At 38.5% G+C, this 16,370-nt stretch overlaps 1 protein-coding gene and 1 pseudogene across 1 annotated transcript in view; one reads left to right on the forward strand and one right to left on the reverse strand.

The window, feature by feature from the left end:
* Positions 1–9,377: 9,377 nt before the first annotated feature.
* The window catches only part of b3glcta (beta 3-glucosyltransferase a), an 84,550-nt gene continuing 77,557 nt past the window's right edge, over positions 9,378–16,370 (reverse strand). Inside the window, exons 12-15 of the mRNA XM_028465674.1 lie at positions 15,444–15,543; positions 13,520–13,639; positions 11,964–12,108; positions 9,378–9,785 (exon numbers count right to left, since the gene is read on the reverse strand). Coding sequence (XP_028321475.1) covers positions 9,618–9,785; positions 11,964–12,108; positions 13,520–13,639; positions 15,444–15,543 — 533 coding nt within the window. The 3' untranslated portion in view covers positions 9,378–9,617. The remainder of the gene's footprint in view (positions 9,786–11,963; positions 12,109–13,519; positions 13,640–15,443; positions 15,544–16,370) is intronic.
* LOC114475085 (uncharacterized) lies at positions 14,578–14,695 on the forward strand (annotated as a pseudogene).

The raw sequence follows: 16,370 nt of genomic DNA on the forward strand, positions 1-16,370 counted from the left end.
TGGGACCGAGGTAAAAATGTTTCACTCCTATATGGAAAAACAGAAACCCCAGCACTTTGCTGCTTTACACTCATCAAACTCACATTAACAACCGTGCAAAGTGTTGAAACGAACAGGAAAAACTATTTCTGGTGTGTGTGACGTCCGTGTCGAAGACAAATTTCCCTGCAAACACAATGAAATGTATATTTTAGCTATAATCTAATTGTCTCCAGGAGCAGGAAGCTGGTAGACAGTTAGTATTCAGATTCTGTCACAGCACAATATTTATCTTACTATTGGACAAGCTGTGAAATCACCCTCACATTACAAGTGCAAAAGCTTTTTGACTTTCATTGCAACCTGCACACGTTTCACACACGGCTGTTATCGCTGGCTCATTTTTAACAAGAGACTCTCCCTGTAGTGCAGTGAGATGGCAGTAATTTCACTGTAATTATCTAAATTGTACCGGCACGATCACATTATCTATAGAGGGCAGAGATGAAATGCACACGTTGGAGCACAAAAAGGAGAATTAATTTGCCTTTCAGGGAGTGTTTATAATCAGTGGGAGTTTGTCATTTTAACAGGCCTCTGAGGACTGGCTTCCCGCTGAGGATGACCTTCTGGATGTCTATAATCATCCATAATTTATATTTATTCATCCTGATCATGCGGCGCTACTTAGTGTGAAAGGCAATGTATTGAACCCACAACTTTCTTTCTTCTAAGCAGGTAAAAGTTAAAAAAAAAAAAGAAGACTTCCCCATCTGAGTTTATAATGTCAAACTTTATGACCTACAGGGAAAACTCTGAGTTCAATTTGTGTATGTGACACAGAAACGCAGACAGAAAGCATGTGTAGTCTGAACTAAATGAGATTAGAATTATAATACACTAATAATAAGTCTGTTTGCACTCTCATCCTGACCTTTTGTCTGGCTGATAACGCTGAAATACCGAGTTTGTCGTAGATTACATTCATGTTATTCACGAAATGACCTTCAGCAATGAATCATTTAGGAGGGCTAGAAATATTAATTATTCATAAAATACTTTTTCACACAAGGAGGAACCTAATCTTTTATTATAGCAGTGTCATTTATATACTTTTAAGAAGTCCCACATTGGTCTGTAATGTATGAAAATGATTATGACACTTATTATGAAAGGCCAGATAATGACAATGACTCAAATGTCTTTGTATCTCATCGCATAATTGTTGTGGAAACAATATTTTTTGTCAAACTGACTAGAAACATGTACAAAAAAGTGAGTGTTTATATGAACTATACTGTATTTAAGGCTGTGATGAATGGAGTCAGTGTAGCATCGTCTCTCACCCACAACATCATGTTCCTCTTTATGGATCCACAACATAAACACACCCAATTATAATCCGAACTAGACAAACTGCATTTACCATAGCATAGAAAGTGCAAGTGAGAATGAACGTACGGAGTCAGTATAAACCATTAGAGTCAGTGTAAACTCTGGGAATCAGTATAATCCGTCAGAGTCAAAATTTCCCCTCAGAGTCAGTATAACCTCGTGGAGTTAAAATTATCCCTCAGAGTCAGTGTAAACCCTCGGACTCAGTATAACCTTTTGGAGTTAAAATTTACCCTCAGAGTCAGTATAAACCCTCGGAGTCAGTATAATCCCTCAGAGTCAGTATAAACCCTCGGAGTCAGTATAATCCCTCAGAGTCAAAATTACCCCTCAAGAGTCAGTATAACCTTTTGGAGTAAAAATTTACTCTCAGAGTCAGTATAATTCCTCAGAGTCAGTATAATCCTTCAGAGTCAGTATAATCCCTCAGAGTCAGTATAATCCCTCAGAGTCAGTATAATCTCTCAGCGTCAGTATAATCCCTCAGAGTCAGTATAATCCCTCAGTGTCAGTATAATCCTTCAGAGTCAGTATAATCCCTCAGAGTCAGTATAATCCTTCAGAGTCAGTATAATCCCTCAGTGTCAGTATAATCCCTCAGTGTCAGTATAAACCCTCAGAGTCAGTATAATCCCTCTGAGTCAGTATAATCCTTCAGAGTCAGTATAAACCCTCTTCAGAGTCAGTATAATCCCTCAGTGTTAGTATAAACCCTCAGTGTCAGTATAATCCCTCAGTGTCAGTATAATCCCTCAGTGTCAGTATAATCCCTCAGTGTCAGTATAAACCCTCAGAGTCAGTATAATCCCTCTGAGTCAGTATAATCCCTCAGAGTCAGTATAAACCCTCAGTGTCAGTATAAACCCTCAGATACCGCTTTTCCACCGGCAGGAGCTGGAGCTAACTTGGAGCTCGTGCGCGTTTTGGCTCCGAGCCATTCTGTTTCCACCAATATAGCTCCAGCTCTTGGAGCCAAAAACCACAGCTACGCCGGCCCCACATAGCTGCTGGGCTACAGCTCAGCTCTGAAGTGGGCGGCTGCTCAGCGGGGTTATCGACGGTCCTCCAAAAACAAAAAGCAGCCATTTTTTTAAGACGGCAGGCGGCGTTAGCGCAAATCCAACAAAAAAAACACATTTAAAAGTGAGTCCAAGAAGACAGAGCAGTGGTCAGAGGAGAAGAACATTGTTTCCTGGTACTGTGGGTGTCTGAAGAGATTCATGGGAAGTGGACAGAAACCCGCGAACCGAGCAGAACTACAGCCACGGAGGAACTCGTCCTGTAGAACTGTTACTAACCCTTGTAAGTTTTATTTCACCCTGTTGTTAACCTACTACCAATATTCAATATTCCCTCATCAACATTATGAACCGTTACGTTAGCTAGGAAACCATAACAATGCTTTAATATTCCTGAAAGCAGCAGCAGAACTTCCCTTATTGTTACACAATGGCCATGTAATAATATTACAGTGTTGGATTTGGAGGTTCATCTGTAGCTCAGCTCGTCTTCATCTCAGAACAAATCCAGTTAGATTCATTCATTCTATTGAAATGTAATAAAAATGTTTTTATTCATTTATATATGAGCCCTCTAATTTTAATTGATGAAATTTGTGTCGTAAATATGAATATGAGTATAATATCAAGTACATATCCTATACATTCATGTGTATGTATGTATATGTTTGATGTGAATGTATAAACTGTATAGATAAAACTTGTGTATAATATGTATTGTGAAAATAGTAACATAAGCTAAATATTTGTGTGTGTGATATTATGTAGAGAACCTTTAGTTTTGCTGTGATAGGGTATGTATGTATAAGCTTTGCTTCACCCTACACACGTTGGACTGAAGGATTACACAATTGAGTGTTTGTTTTTGTATTTTTTTATTATTATTGTGAAATAAATAAATTCAAATATTTGTAATGCTTTTATGCAGATAAAACAGAGGAAGACGTTAACACAGATGTTCTTCTATTGAGCAGTCAGACACGGTTCATGGACCAGGACATGATGAAATCCACAGCACTGTTTGGACTGGTGTTGATTCTGGAGCAGATAGAGGCAGGCTTTGGCCCTTTCTAATAGAAAACCCAGAATCCTTTTTCAGTAAATGTTCATATATATTGAGTTGGTTTGTGAATCTATTTTTACTTTGTGTAAATAAAGTTACTTATTCTTTATTCCACAAGGACTTTGTTCATTGTTTAATGCCTACTTGTAAGCACACACATTTTACATTATTCAGATAATTTAATTGCTCTGCACATCCACACATTTTAAAGTTTTAAACATCAGCATTTGATTTTTTTTTTTTTTTTTTTTTGCTCCAAGATAGAAACATAACCTGCCCTTTTGTAGCACATACTAATAGGTTTGTATTTTTTTGATACATTTATAGAATTGAAAAGTTTATGCAATACTCACCTAATGAGTAGGACATTATAGGACAGTATAACCCCTCAGTTAGTATAAACACTTTGAGTCAGTATAGGCCCCTTTAGTCGAAATTACCCCTTGGAATCAGTATAACCCCTCAGAGTCAGAATTACACCTTGGAATCAGTATAACCCCTCAGAGTCAGCGTTAATACAGTTATTTGTATTATAATGACTAACATTAGGGGGCGCTGTGTTCACTGTCCCCTATTCTCTAATAATAACCAAAGCCAGGATGATATAGATCAGTCACTAATAAATGTGCCATGTGGACATTCAGTGCCAATGATGACACCATCTGGACCAGAAACTGCTTTACAATTGGACGTCATCTCCTTCCTGCTGATCCAAAATTCACACTCTACCATTTATTTTTCCGTGGCTGACATTTTAAGTGACGCTTAGCTGAATTTCAGCCAAATGTTGAGCTTGAGTCACATCTTTTTTTTTTTTTTTTTACTGCATATATTTTACATTTCTCAGCTTACACATGAACAGGAATCGGCTTTCCTTCATTTGAGCTTATCTTGAGAGGGAGAAAAAACCCCTAAAGCAGCAGTTATAGTTCCACTAGAAGCTGCTGCAAACATTTCATCATATGAAAAAAAAAAAAAAATACATAAATTAGGGAAAAAAACATCTCCTCACCATGCGTTTTAAATGTCAGCTGGATTTTCCCCTAAGGGGGGTCGACTTCATAATTTAAAAATCCTTCCTGCGACTCAGAGCAGAATAAAACTAAATTAATCCACACTTCCTCCACCTCTAGCACATACTCAGCTATTGTTCCTGACATGTTTTTATAACAAGTGTAGCCCACCTTTACCCACTATACTGGGTAAGGGCCTCCTCAGTTCTTTCTATACCATTAAAGACTAATAAAGGTCAACTACTCTAATTAATTAAGTCCTATGTACTCTGTGCTACATACAGTATGTGCTATATTAACTATCATTACACCTTTACCACACTCAAATCACAGTCACACAAACACACCTGTAAATTAAGTATACTTTACTAAACAAACTTGTTAAAAAACAATATACACATCTTAGCAGCAAGATCACCTCTGTCTGTAAGATTATGTACTATAATAAGTTTTATGTGAGGGGCCCACTCACCAATCACACACGCACTCACACCAGCCGGTTTATTTAGCGGTTAAAACCTAGAAGTTGCAGGCCTGAGTGACGCTTCGGAGTTTTACCAATGTGTATGGTAATACCTCTGTGTTGATCTTTGGATCTGCCTGCTTGATCACAAGTCAGTTTAACGACAGATTTAACTGTTCGTCTGGGTCTAGCAGGTGTTTGTGTCAGTATTACGTTGTGTGGACTTGATTGTCGTGTATCGTCTTCACTTGAGGCAGGTCCAGGCTCTAAGTCTGACTCAGAGGCACAGTCGTCCCCATGGTCCTCTTCAAGAAGACGGTCTCAGACATCATTATTCATAGACATATTCCATACTCCCTGTCCAGGTATGTCATGACTGGCTTCGGTTCTCTCTTTGAGTAATTGTTCGAGGTAAGTTCTGTAAGATCTTTGGGGTCTTGCAAAGTCAAAATCAGAGGACTCAGATGACAGTTCGCTCTCCATTTGCACTGAACGTTCAACAGGAGTATCCTTACTGCATAAACTTCTCCGGGTAGTTGGCTTCCTTTGCGTCTCTCCCACCTCATCTTGAATTTGGGATTCTCACGAGATCTCCAATCGGCAAGAGATTGTCTCTGTGTAAGGTTCTCATTTTTCCATTGCCATTATGGGGTTTCAACTTAAACACTGGTAAGTTTGGCAGTTGCTTGAGTATGATGTAGGGGATATTAATACAATGATTCCCAAGTTTTGGTTTTCCTTTTAGACCAAGGTTCTTCACCAAGACTCTGTCCCCTGGTTGAAGGTTCAGGAATCCCAATCTTTTGTCATAGGCTTTCTTGTTGCGAAGGTGAGACTTGTTGGAGACTTCGGCAGCCATTTTGTACGCCTTTTGTAAGTCTTCCTTCAGCTTGGTGACATAAGCTGAGTGCTGTATTTCCCCTCTGTCATCTGGACAGATGCCAAAACACAGATCAACAGGGAGCCTGGCTTCTCGCCCAAACATAAGGAAATAAGGGGAGTAACCAGTGGAGTCGCATTTGGTGCTGTTGTAAGCATGTATGAGATGGACAACATGCTGGCTTTATTGGCGTTTCATCTCTTGATTTTGGGTGCCTAAAACTGACAGTGGGGTTCTGTTGAACCATTCGGGTTGCGGGTCACCCGGGGGATGATACGGGGTTGTACGGGACTTACGTATTCCCAGTATTTTCAGAAGCTCTTTAATGAGTCTGGGCTCAAAGTCTCTACCTTGATCCGAATGAATACGCGCGGGGAGACCGTAGTGGATGAAATACTTTTCCACAAGGATTTCCACCGTTTGGATGTTCCGGCAGCTGACCCACTACGGTTCTCCTGACTTTGTTTCCCTCTCATAAACCATAAGTGAAAAAAGCTGGTGTTAGCGGCTAATGCTATCCTCGCTCACTGCCGACTTTCAAAGATGAAAACTACAGAGAGAACATTTACCTGCTGCTCCACCTCCTCGATGATTCTCCTCCACGCCAAATCCTTCCTGGTCCTGGTTAAAATAACAGGCCGTGTCATACAGCTCCCGGTGGTCACACACCGCTATGATTAGCTTCTCCACAATGGTTGAACGGGTGAAAATACTGGTTTCCGTGTTGCCTGCCTGACGTCATTGCCAACAAGGACTCTGATTGGCTTTCGCGCCTGCGCGTCACGCGAAACAGCCGCTGGAGTTCAATATTTTCAACTCCAGCGAACGGCGAATATCACAAAAATCGGGAGCGCGCTTGCAGCAGCCATCGCTTTCCACGCGCGAAACAGTCCGCGCCGCCCTACCGGCGAATAATTCGCCTCCCAGCGCGTCTAAACCATTGACTTTGCATGTAATCTGTTCGCTTGTGCCGCAGAAACCGCGTTTGGTGTAAACGCAGCATTAAGGCTTCAATGTGATCAGAATTAAAATGGTAATAATATTTCTGTAAATAATCAATAAATTAATTCCTTATATGCTCAATTAATTACTTAACTAATCATTTAATAAATTCATCAATCAAATAACAGACTGACTGATTGATTGAATCCGTGTGAAATTGCAGACTGCCTCCATAAGTCTCTGCTTTTATTTTGAAGTCCGTCCTCTGACTGCATTACCGTAAAACTGTCAATAAACAGGCACCACAAATTGGCTAGCGGCGAGAATGACCGAGGATTTCGGAGTGGAGGCTGGCTTGACCGCAGTTCCACCTAGCCAGTGAATGCTAATGTCTGTGGCTAACCCGTTTCAAAGTCTCAGAAATACCGTACTGCAGGACAAATCTCGGGCTGACAAAGTCCATAGGTAATCCTCCAAGAAGCATTAAACAAGTGTCCGTCACCGAACAGTGGGTTAACGGTCAAGAAAATCACTTATTCTTTCAAACAGCGGCACACATCTCAACTTTTTTCCCGCGGTCAAGCTAGTGCATATCATTTCCGGTTTTCACTCACGTAAAGCTTATACAACAAATGACTGGCAGCGGTTGTATACACAGCACTTCCTTCTAGCTCTTCTCAATAAAACAAAAATAAAATACACCAAAGGCATCTTATACTTTACATGTTTTTAACTTATATTTGGGTTATGAATTATTCTCAAAACAAATGAAACACTATTTTTTATTTTTTTTACCCATATTTATATATTTAACTTATTTATTTTTAAACTTTAACATATGAACTTTAGCAATGTATTAACATATTTCTTTGGGTTACACAATGATTAGTTTTCTACAGATTCACTACATAGGTTATTAATGGGATGCTTAGCGTGGAAAATATATATATTTTTAAATGAATAATTGACATTTTTCCTCTTTTGTTGTAAATTGTAATTAGTCGAGTATACAAACCATCATCGTTTTAACAACATTATCCTCTGGATCTTTGGTGACCTTTGTAAAGCAGAACGTTCTTTTCGTTTTGAGAATTCCTCCAATCATCCACCTTCAGTAAGTACATTATTATCGTCACAAACACACACGCGCACACTAATGAACCTAATTATAATAATCAATTTTGTAATGGGAGGACATTAGAGTTGGTTTGGGGGAAATTCGAACACACTCAGGAAGAAAATACAGGAAGTCAACTCACAACAATAGAACTGTAACAGAATAATAATAAAAAAAAAAACATTTTTCATGATTTTATGAAAAAATATGTATTCATAAAAGACTGAAAGGAAGAGTTTGTGCATTTCTAATTGAGATTAAAACTATGGAATGATTTAAATATTGAATAAAAGAGTTTCCAAATGTATACCAATTCACATTCAGTAGGGATATTATTATCATGAGGTACAGTAATATAGAAAAAGTGTCATCAATGGTATAGTTGCTATCTGACTTACTTTATAAGAATATGATTTTGTTAGTATGTAAATATGTCAGCCGACTGACTCAAGAATTAACTTATTTGTTCAAATATATGACGTACATTAATATACATGATACAAAAACTTGTATCATGTATATTAATACACTGCCAGTCTTCTTCAGAGACGTCTGCAGATCGCTTTGATGGCAGCTGTCAGTCAAAACAGGAAACTAAAGTAAATATCCTGAAGAACAGTTGTCTGAATACTTTCTTGCCAGAATTATATAATTCAAGGGTTTATGATTATTTTTTTTAATGACAAAGGAGTGGTTTTGTAGATAATATTTCTTTTGTGTACCTTATTTTCTTTTTATACTTTCAAAATTAACTTTTAAATGTGAAAAAAGAGTAGAACATCAAAATGTGAGAAGAAACAGGAGTCAGAAACAAATTATGAACAATAATAATAATACACTAAATCAGACAAATTAAGAGGCTGATCAGTCATCTACTCAGTGGCTTTGTCGACATTAACAAGAAAAGGCTGCAAGACTGCATTTTTTCAACCTTGGGGTCGTGGCCCCATTTGGAGTCTCCTGGAATTAAAATGGGGTCCCTTAAAATCAAATGTCTAGTAATAGATTACAAAATGTACTGATTATATTTATAATTTCAAAACTTTAAATTATATATTTTTTCAAATTAAAACACCACACAATCACAAACAACTGTATTCTATACTTTCACTTTCTCAAATATAAATCTAGTTAAAATAAAATGCAGTATAAAAACATCTGAGCTGGGGATTTTTGGGTCACTTTGAGCACTAACTCTGGCTACTCTGTATTTGTAACAAAAAATAACAAACAAAAGAAAAAAATGTCTCTGCGGTCGCCAGAAATGTACAATTTAAAAATGAGGTCATGACCCGATTAAGGTTGAGAGCCACTGCTGTAATAGAATATGAATGACTGAATGTTTAAAGTGAGACATGAGGGCGAAAAGATCAAATTAGTCAGATTTAAAAGAAAAATTGAAATCCAAAAAGCTGATTTACACCTTTTTATAAGTCAGTACTATCTTTAACCTGTTATTAGAGAAATTCAGCCTTAACCCTCCAATAAACCACAAAAGGTTCAAGATATGAATATTTTTTTTATGTCAAAATAGAGAAAATTGTACATCATCAATGATCGTTTTTAAATGATACAGTACCTAACAGAGAAAACATCTCTAAAGGTTCATAATATACACATCGTATAAATATACACAAAGACAAAAGGACCAGTAACGTGTTCACCTGGCCTTCACAATAGCAATACACACGACTCATATAACAGCACACACTCGTACACACACATATTCACACAGCTTGAAATCACTCATAATTCAGTTTTGGTGCGTTTGTTAAGTCCATCTGAAGCGTTTGACCTGAAGTCCTCCTTCAGCCATTTGTTGAAAACGGCAACTGGGTCGATGTTCCAGTGTTTATGGAACGAGATGGGAACCTGGTGAGCTAGGAAGTCTTTGGAGTAGTCCTCTGGGCGAGCCTGAAAAATGAGATTAAATACACTGAAAAGGCAAAAAGTAGTGGTGCAGAGAGCAACAGCAAAGGCAACTAAGTCCAAGTTTTGCTCCTAGAATAAGCTGGTTGCCCTCATTGGCAAAAAATAAAGCACCTAATATTGATTAATTTAACCAAAGATATTTCTTAGGTGTTTGAAAATTCCATTACATTTTCGATTTTTCAGATCAATATACTGATTCTGGATCAGTTTCAGAACCAAAAAAATCCCTCTCATCGTTGGTAACTTTTAAAAAATGTATATCTTGGTTTGTAATAAATCGATCTTTATGAAATTTGACGTCGTTATATTAGGTTGGTTCCTTGATTAACCCAACGAGTTTCATCCCGATCGGATCAGGATTGAGCATGTCATCATGATTTTCAGAAAAAATGGGAGTGCCCCTACAATTATGGATCTCCTGTATTCTTATTAAGGGGGATAAAAAATTCATTCAAGCATTTAAAGCACATTTTTTGCACAACTATTTGAAAAATGAAAGAATCTCAGGGCCTCCCCATTGCAACAACATATCATCAAAAATAGGTAAAAAAATAAATGAAAATTTAACAACAAAAGGTAAAAGAATTTAACTATTCTTCAAAATTTAAGAAATCCTAAAATGTTCAGTTAAATATGTTAAAACAATAATACTGTCATAAAGTTTTTTGAATGCCAAGACAAAAATTAAAGTGTGAATGCTCATGGTACCAGCCGGATCAGGATAAATGAGCCAGATCAGCGATTCTCAAGTGGTGGGGTGGGACCCAAAAGTGGGTCATGGACAGCTGGTCAAAAATAAATAAATACTTAATGTCTCTCATGTTGAACTTGTCTTTTATTTTGAAAGAAACTTTTCTTTTGACAGGCATACTGTGAAATGTTAATATTACACAGGAAACATATAGATTTTTGTTTTAAAAAATGTTTTATATGTTGGTCCCAGGGTGAGAGCAGTTGAAAATCACTGATCCACATAACTGCTAATATCTAGCAAAGAGGATATTTAGTTTGCAACTGATCTTGTTATCTCTAATTCCATCCTCAACCCTCGTCTTGTTTCCCATGTTCATTGTGACCAACTTCCCTAACCTGAAACTAGGGATGGGAATTGATAAGAATTTAGCCATTCTGTGTCCATTATCGATAATGCTTATCAATTCAATTCCTTACCGATTCTCATTGGGTGAGGGAATTAAATAATACAAATGGATTTGTTTGCTTTAACTCTTTATTATATTGTCTTTGTCTCTTTAATTTCCTGCAGTGATATCAGCTCCCTTTTAATCCACCAGGTAAAGATTGTTTTCACTGGATAATAAAATATACAAAAGCACTATACAAAATTGATGAATTATTATTATTATTACTACAACATGTGACACATTTTGGCAACAAACATTTGAGAATATTTACAGTGCTCTTTTTGAATTTGAACAACTTGATTCAAAACTAAGTCAGACATAAAACAAATAATTCTTCTGTAAAAAAGAACATATTAACCAAAAGTACAGCTGCACTTATTATTATGTATTTAAACGGTAAAGATTTAGTATAGCCTTTGTTTACATTTCTATAAATGGACCTTCAGAGACGCCGTCCCCGTTGTTACATGTGACGTCATCAGCTGCGTGTGTGTGTGAATGTGTGAAAGAGCAAACTAAAGACAACGATCAGTATCAGTCCGTCTCCCGCGTCTAATTACTTGTTATGAGGTCATAAACTGGAGACGAGGTGTGTGTTTTTGCTGAAGTTAGTTGTTTTCTGAAGAAAAGTTTGTGCAAGAGGCAACATTTGCGCGAGTGTGCAGAACCCGGAAGTGACTAGCGTAGCAACAGAGATGCTACAAACACTGCACGGAGGACAGCGCAGCTGCGGGTGGAGGAGGTGGATTCTCCATGGTGGACAGCAAACAACTATATGGTGGGAGGAGCTTCACTTGGTGCTAGCATAAACACAATGTACAGGACCTGGAGCAGTTCATCGTTACGTATTTGCGACGTAAGAGGAACCGATACGTGGAATCGACAGGCAAGCAAACAAACGATTCCTAGGAATTGGATTACTGGGAACCGGTTCTCAGAAAGGTTTTTGATTCCCATCCTTACCTGCAACTTCCTACAAAGCTTTAATAATCAAAAATCATAAGTGTTTGAATCCAACCTGATGGAAGAGTGGACTGTGCGTGACAGGAAGGTTGAGAGCGTTGAGGCACATTCCCAGCACCATGTCATCTGGAGCGTCGTTGCTGTAACACTTGCAGCCGCTGTCGAGAAGCTGCAGCACGGCCTCCCTGCTGAACACCATACTGCAGATGTGCACATAAACATCTGCTCCATTAAATCATATAACACAGTTTACTGTCATTTCAGTTAATATATACATAAAAAAGCATGACTAATGTAAACTGTGACAATCATCAAAGCTGAGAGGGCGTTTTTTTTTTTAAATTTAAATTCTCTAAAGCACAGCACTGACACATCTTTGAAACATGACTGCATTACAATAGAAAAAGAAAGAAAGAAAAAAAGCTTAAGTGGGTTGACAAATCCCTCACTGCTTCTCTAAAGCGTTCTTTTAGAGCCAACCACTTTGAGGAAGTCATCAGCTGGAGCGTCGTTATGTGCTACTTCAAACCAAGTGTCACTAAACAGAGTCTCACATAAAGTCCAAGATTTATATCAAGCACTGATGTTACCCAGTAGACATAATCTGCTTTAGAAATGTGGTTATAATCATTAATGAGCAGTGAACTCAGTACTCGCTTCAATACATTCAAAATGACGTATAATAGGAGTTCTTTTTGTAGATAGTCTGCAGCAACAATCAAATTATGTTAGTGAGACATGGTGCGGGCCTCATTGATCAATAAATCAAAGATCAATTGCTTGGAAAGGTTGAAAGTTTTTTTTTTATTATCCCCACTGTAAACACTGTGTGTGTGTGTGTGTGTGTGTGTGTGTGTGTGTCGCGGGTGCTGGCACGTCGCCTTAGCCAATCATAATCGCTCACCTTGTTTTTAACCCGCCTCCTCTTGCTGGCACATGTGTAAAAACACTGGCTCTGATTGGCTACCATGACGCAGCCTAAGCCAATCATAATCGCTCACCTTGTTTTTAACCCACCTCCTCACAACAGCGGAGTCAGAAGCCGGGGATGCTTTCGGATCACAGTTTATTCAATGCATGTAACGCACCTCATTAAACGTTCAGTAACGATAACGGCGTTGTAACGGCGTAAAAAGTAATTAGTTAGATTACCCCGTTACTGAAAAACAAACGCCGTTACCTAACGCCGTTACTTTAAACGCCGTTATTTCAAACACTGGTTAACAGTGACCGAAAAACTGAGGTACGTATTGAACCGAGGGCTGACTGTATTGTTGCATCCCTAGTGTTTACAGATATGAAAAATCTTCAAGTGCCAATTTCTACCATTACATCCTTTTTTTCAAGCAAATCATCTCCAATTTATAAATATAATAGGCCTACACTATGTCTTCATCTGATAAAAGAATCTACGTCTCCAGCAGCTTTAAGTTAACTCTGAAGTGAACTGCTAAGCGAACGTCCCTTTAGGGAGCTTTAAAGCCTTCAGATGGACCTGAAAGGACTCATCTATGAAATACAGATAAGAGCTTTTTCATTACACACTCGATAGTTCCCTCTGCAGCCTCTCGTATCTTTCATCGTTTCCTCTCAGAGCTGTGAAAGACTCACCCTCCACCTCCTGTGATATAACTGTAGCCACCTTGGCTCAAGCCGTAGCCGTAGCGTTCCCCGAGACACACCGGTTCAGAGGGGTCGTAACAGCCCAGCAGCGCTCGCAGTCTCGGGAGGCTACAGGAAGCACAAAGGATCAAAGTTATTATCATCATCCAAACACATTGAGCGAGCCCGCACACCGACCGAAAGTGTCCGCGTAAAAACAGAACTGCTATCCCCTCAGGCAGCACCAGCATCAACCAGACAGCAAGAAAATCAAATAACAAATAAACAGTGTGGTTATTTTGTTTTACTGACTGAAAACCAAAACAGAAGTACAGAAAAATAAAAAAACCAGACAATTTTCTGTTTTAAAATTCAATCTTATTTTGTTTGTGTGATATTTGGATATTTAAGCGAAATGAGGACGAGAGCTTCATGTTTTAAGCTCACCACACAAAGAGGACCCATAGACGGGGGCGGACTTTTGCTCCCTGACAAAAAAGGAGCAACGCATAAATCACATTAATGATAAACTGGTGAATTGAAACGTTAGTAATACATAAATAAACTTCTACCCCCCAAAAAATGGATGTTACAAAAAGAATGATAAATGATTCATTACACCAGGTGGTGTAATTAATCTACTGGTGCTCCTCGTTTCTTGTGATCAACTTCCGTCTGTGTTGACGGCTGCCATTAGTGGCTCACGATATTAAAACGTGCAAAATAAATATTTTTACTGCCCTCACACAAAAGCTGTGTAATTGTTTTTACAAAAGTGTCAAATCGTAAAAGTTCAAACATCCATTGTTCCTCACACCAGCCTCACAGTTGATAGTCAGTCACCAGTTTATTTGGATACTATTTGGACCATAACACCACAAAACAAAACAAACGTGAGCAGCTTGTTACGAGTCCACAGACTGCATGAAAACAGGAGCAGGTCTAGAAAACTGCTAAATGAAATCCTAAACAGTCCTATTGTGTGCGGAGACCTGGTCCAGGACCTGGCGAGAAAAACCAGGTGCAAAGAACTTCACTTCTCGCTTTAATGTTCACGTAATTATCCAAACCGTGGCCATACCAGCCTGTCATTGCCCGATCCCGTTAGATTTTGGAAGCTAAGCAGGTCTGGGCCTGGTTAGTAGTTGGATGGGAGACCACAGAGAATTCCAGGTGCCACAGTGGGGTGGCAGTCGCTGCAGTGGTAGCTGTCATTGTGTCCTTGGGCCAGGCACCTTACCTACATTGCCTAGTATGAACGTAGTGTGAGTGAGTGAGTGTTGGTGGTGGTCGGAGGGTCCGATGGCGCACTATGGCAGCCTCGCTTCCGTCAGTCTGCCCCAGGGCAGCTGTGGCTACAACAGTAGTTTGCCACCACTAAGTGTGGAGTGAAAGAATAATGCCTTAATTCTGTAAAGTGTCTTTGAGTGTCTATGATAAAGCGCTATATAAAACTGATGCATTATTATTATTATTATTAAATATCACACAAACAGAACAAGGTTTTTTGTTTAAAACAGAAAAAACATGCTTGTCTGTCGTTCTGTTTTGGTTTTAAGTCAGTAAAACCAAATAACCACACTGTTTGTTATTTTGATAATGGGGAAAATGGAATAACCAAAGAACGAAGGGGACACGGTTAAAGAAACACCAGCTGGATGCGAGTTTTTGCAACAAGCTTTTTTCGACGGCAACATCTCTGAAACTCTTTTTTTTCCCAAAGTGACTTGAATCCAAATCTTTTTTTTTCTTCTTCCCTCTTTCAATGTGCAAAGCCTTTCACAGCTGAGGCAGAATCTTTTACAGGATATATGAGAAAATGTCACTCAAATGTAGAGATAAATACAAACACGTCAGTCAAACCAAAAGGGAAAAAACGGGGGCGAGAAGGACCATTATTAAAAAAAATGTCCTTCAACACATGAAAACGTACTTGATCAAGGTGTCGTCGTCTACGATGACAAGCCACTTGGTGTCGGGGACGGCGCTGCTCAGGAATCGTTGAAGGATTGCGAAGGTTTTTCCACAGTGGCCTGCAAACAAAGGAACGCCATCAATAGAATGAACACAGTAATCCCTTATTGATGATGTGCTGTTCTGTGGCTTACAAGGATAAATGATCCACTGAGAAAGAAATACAACTGGTAATAGCTGTTATTAATGTGGGAAAAAGAAGCAGCAAAACAACCCAAAGTGTCATTAATTATTCTAACATTGTGGTTCTAAAGCTTTCTTCAATAATGTATGACCCAGGAAACACTGTTTTCAACACATTAACAGTTTAACACAAGGGATGTACTGTAATAAGAGGGACAAATCTAGTGTGCCTGATATGAAATTTTATTTACTGACATTTTAAATAAAAGTAGCAAGATTTGCAGGAATTTCAGTCAACAAAGGAGAGAAGTGGCCTAAAGCAACTGAACCATGCAGAGCCTCGTTCAGGTGTGCCAATAATGCTCTGCTTAGGTCTGACCAGGAAACTGCAAATAGCGACTGTATTTTTATGTCGTTTTAGTTTTTAATCCAAATATTGTTTGTTTGAAGCTGCTTAAAGATTAGCTAAACCACAAACCCACTTTCTTTTGCAGAAAAAAAATAGATTTGGGTTTGAAATAGTGTTGTTGATTGATCCTAGTCCAACTCTTGACATTTTAGTCAAAGTAATAACATAAAAAGGTTGTTTATGAGAATTTGGTGGCCTTTTAGGTCACAGACCACCACTGTTGGCCCCACTGTCTTAGTTTTACACGTCATTCACTTCAACGTGCATTTACCATGAAAAGACAAATTCATTTCAAAAATTAAAGAAGAAAACATCTTCATTCAAAGAGTAACTAAACCACTTTTTTCTGCTGAA

Source organism: Gouania willdenowi, chromosome 13 (genome assembly GCF_900634775.1).
Source record: "Gouania willdenowi chromosome 13, fGouWil2.1, whole genome shotgun sequence".
Taxonomy (NCBI): Eukaryota; Metazoa; Chordata; class Actinopteri; order Blenniiformes; family Gobiesocidae; genus Gouania; species Gouania willdenowi.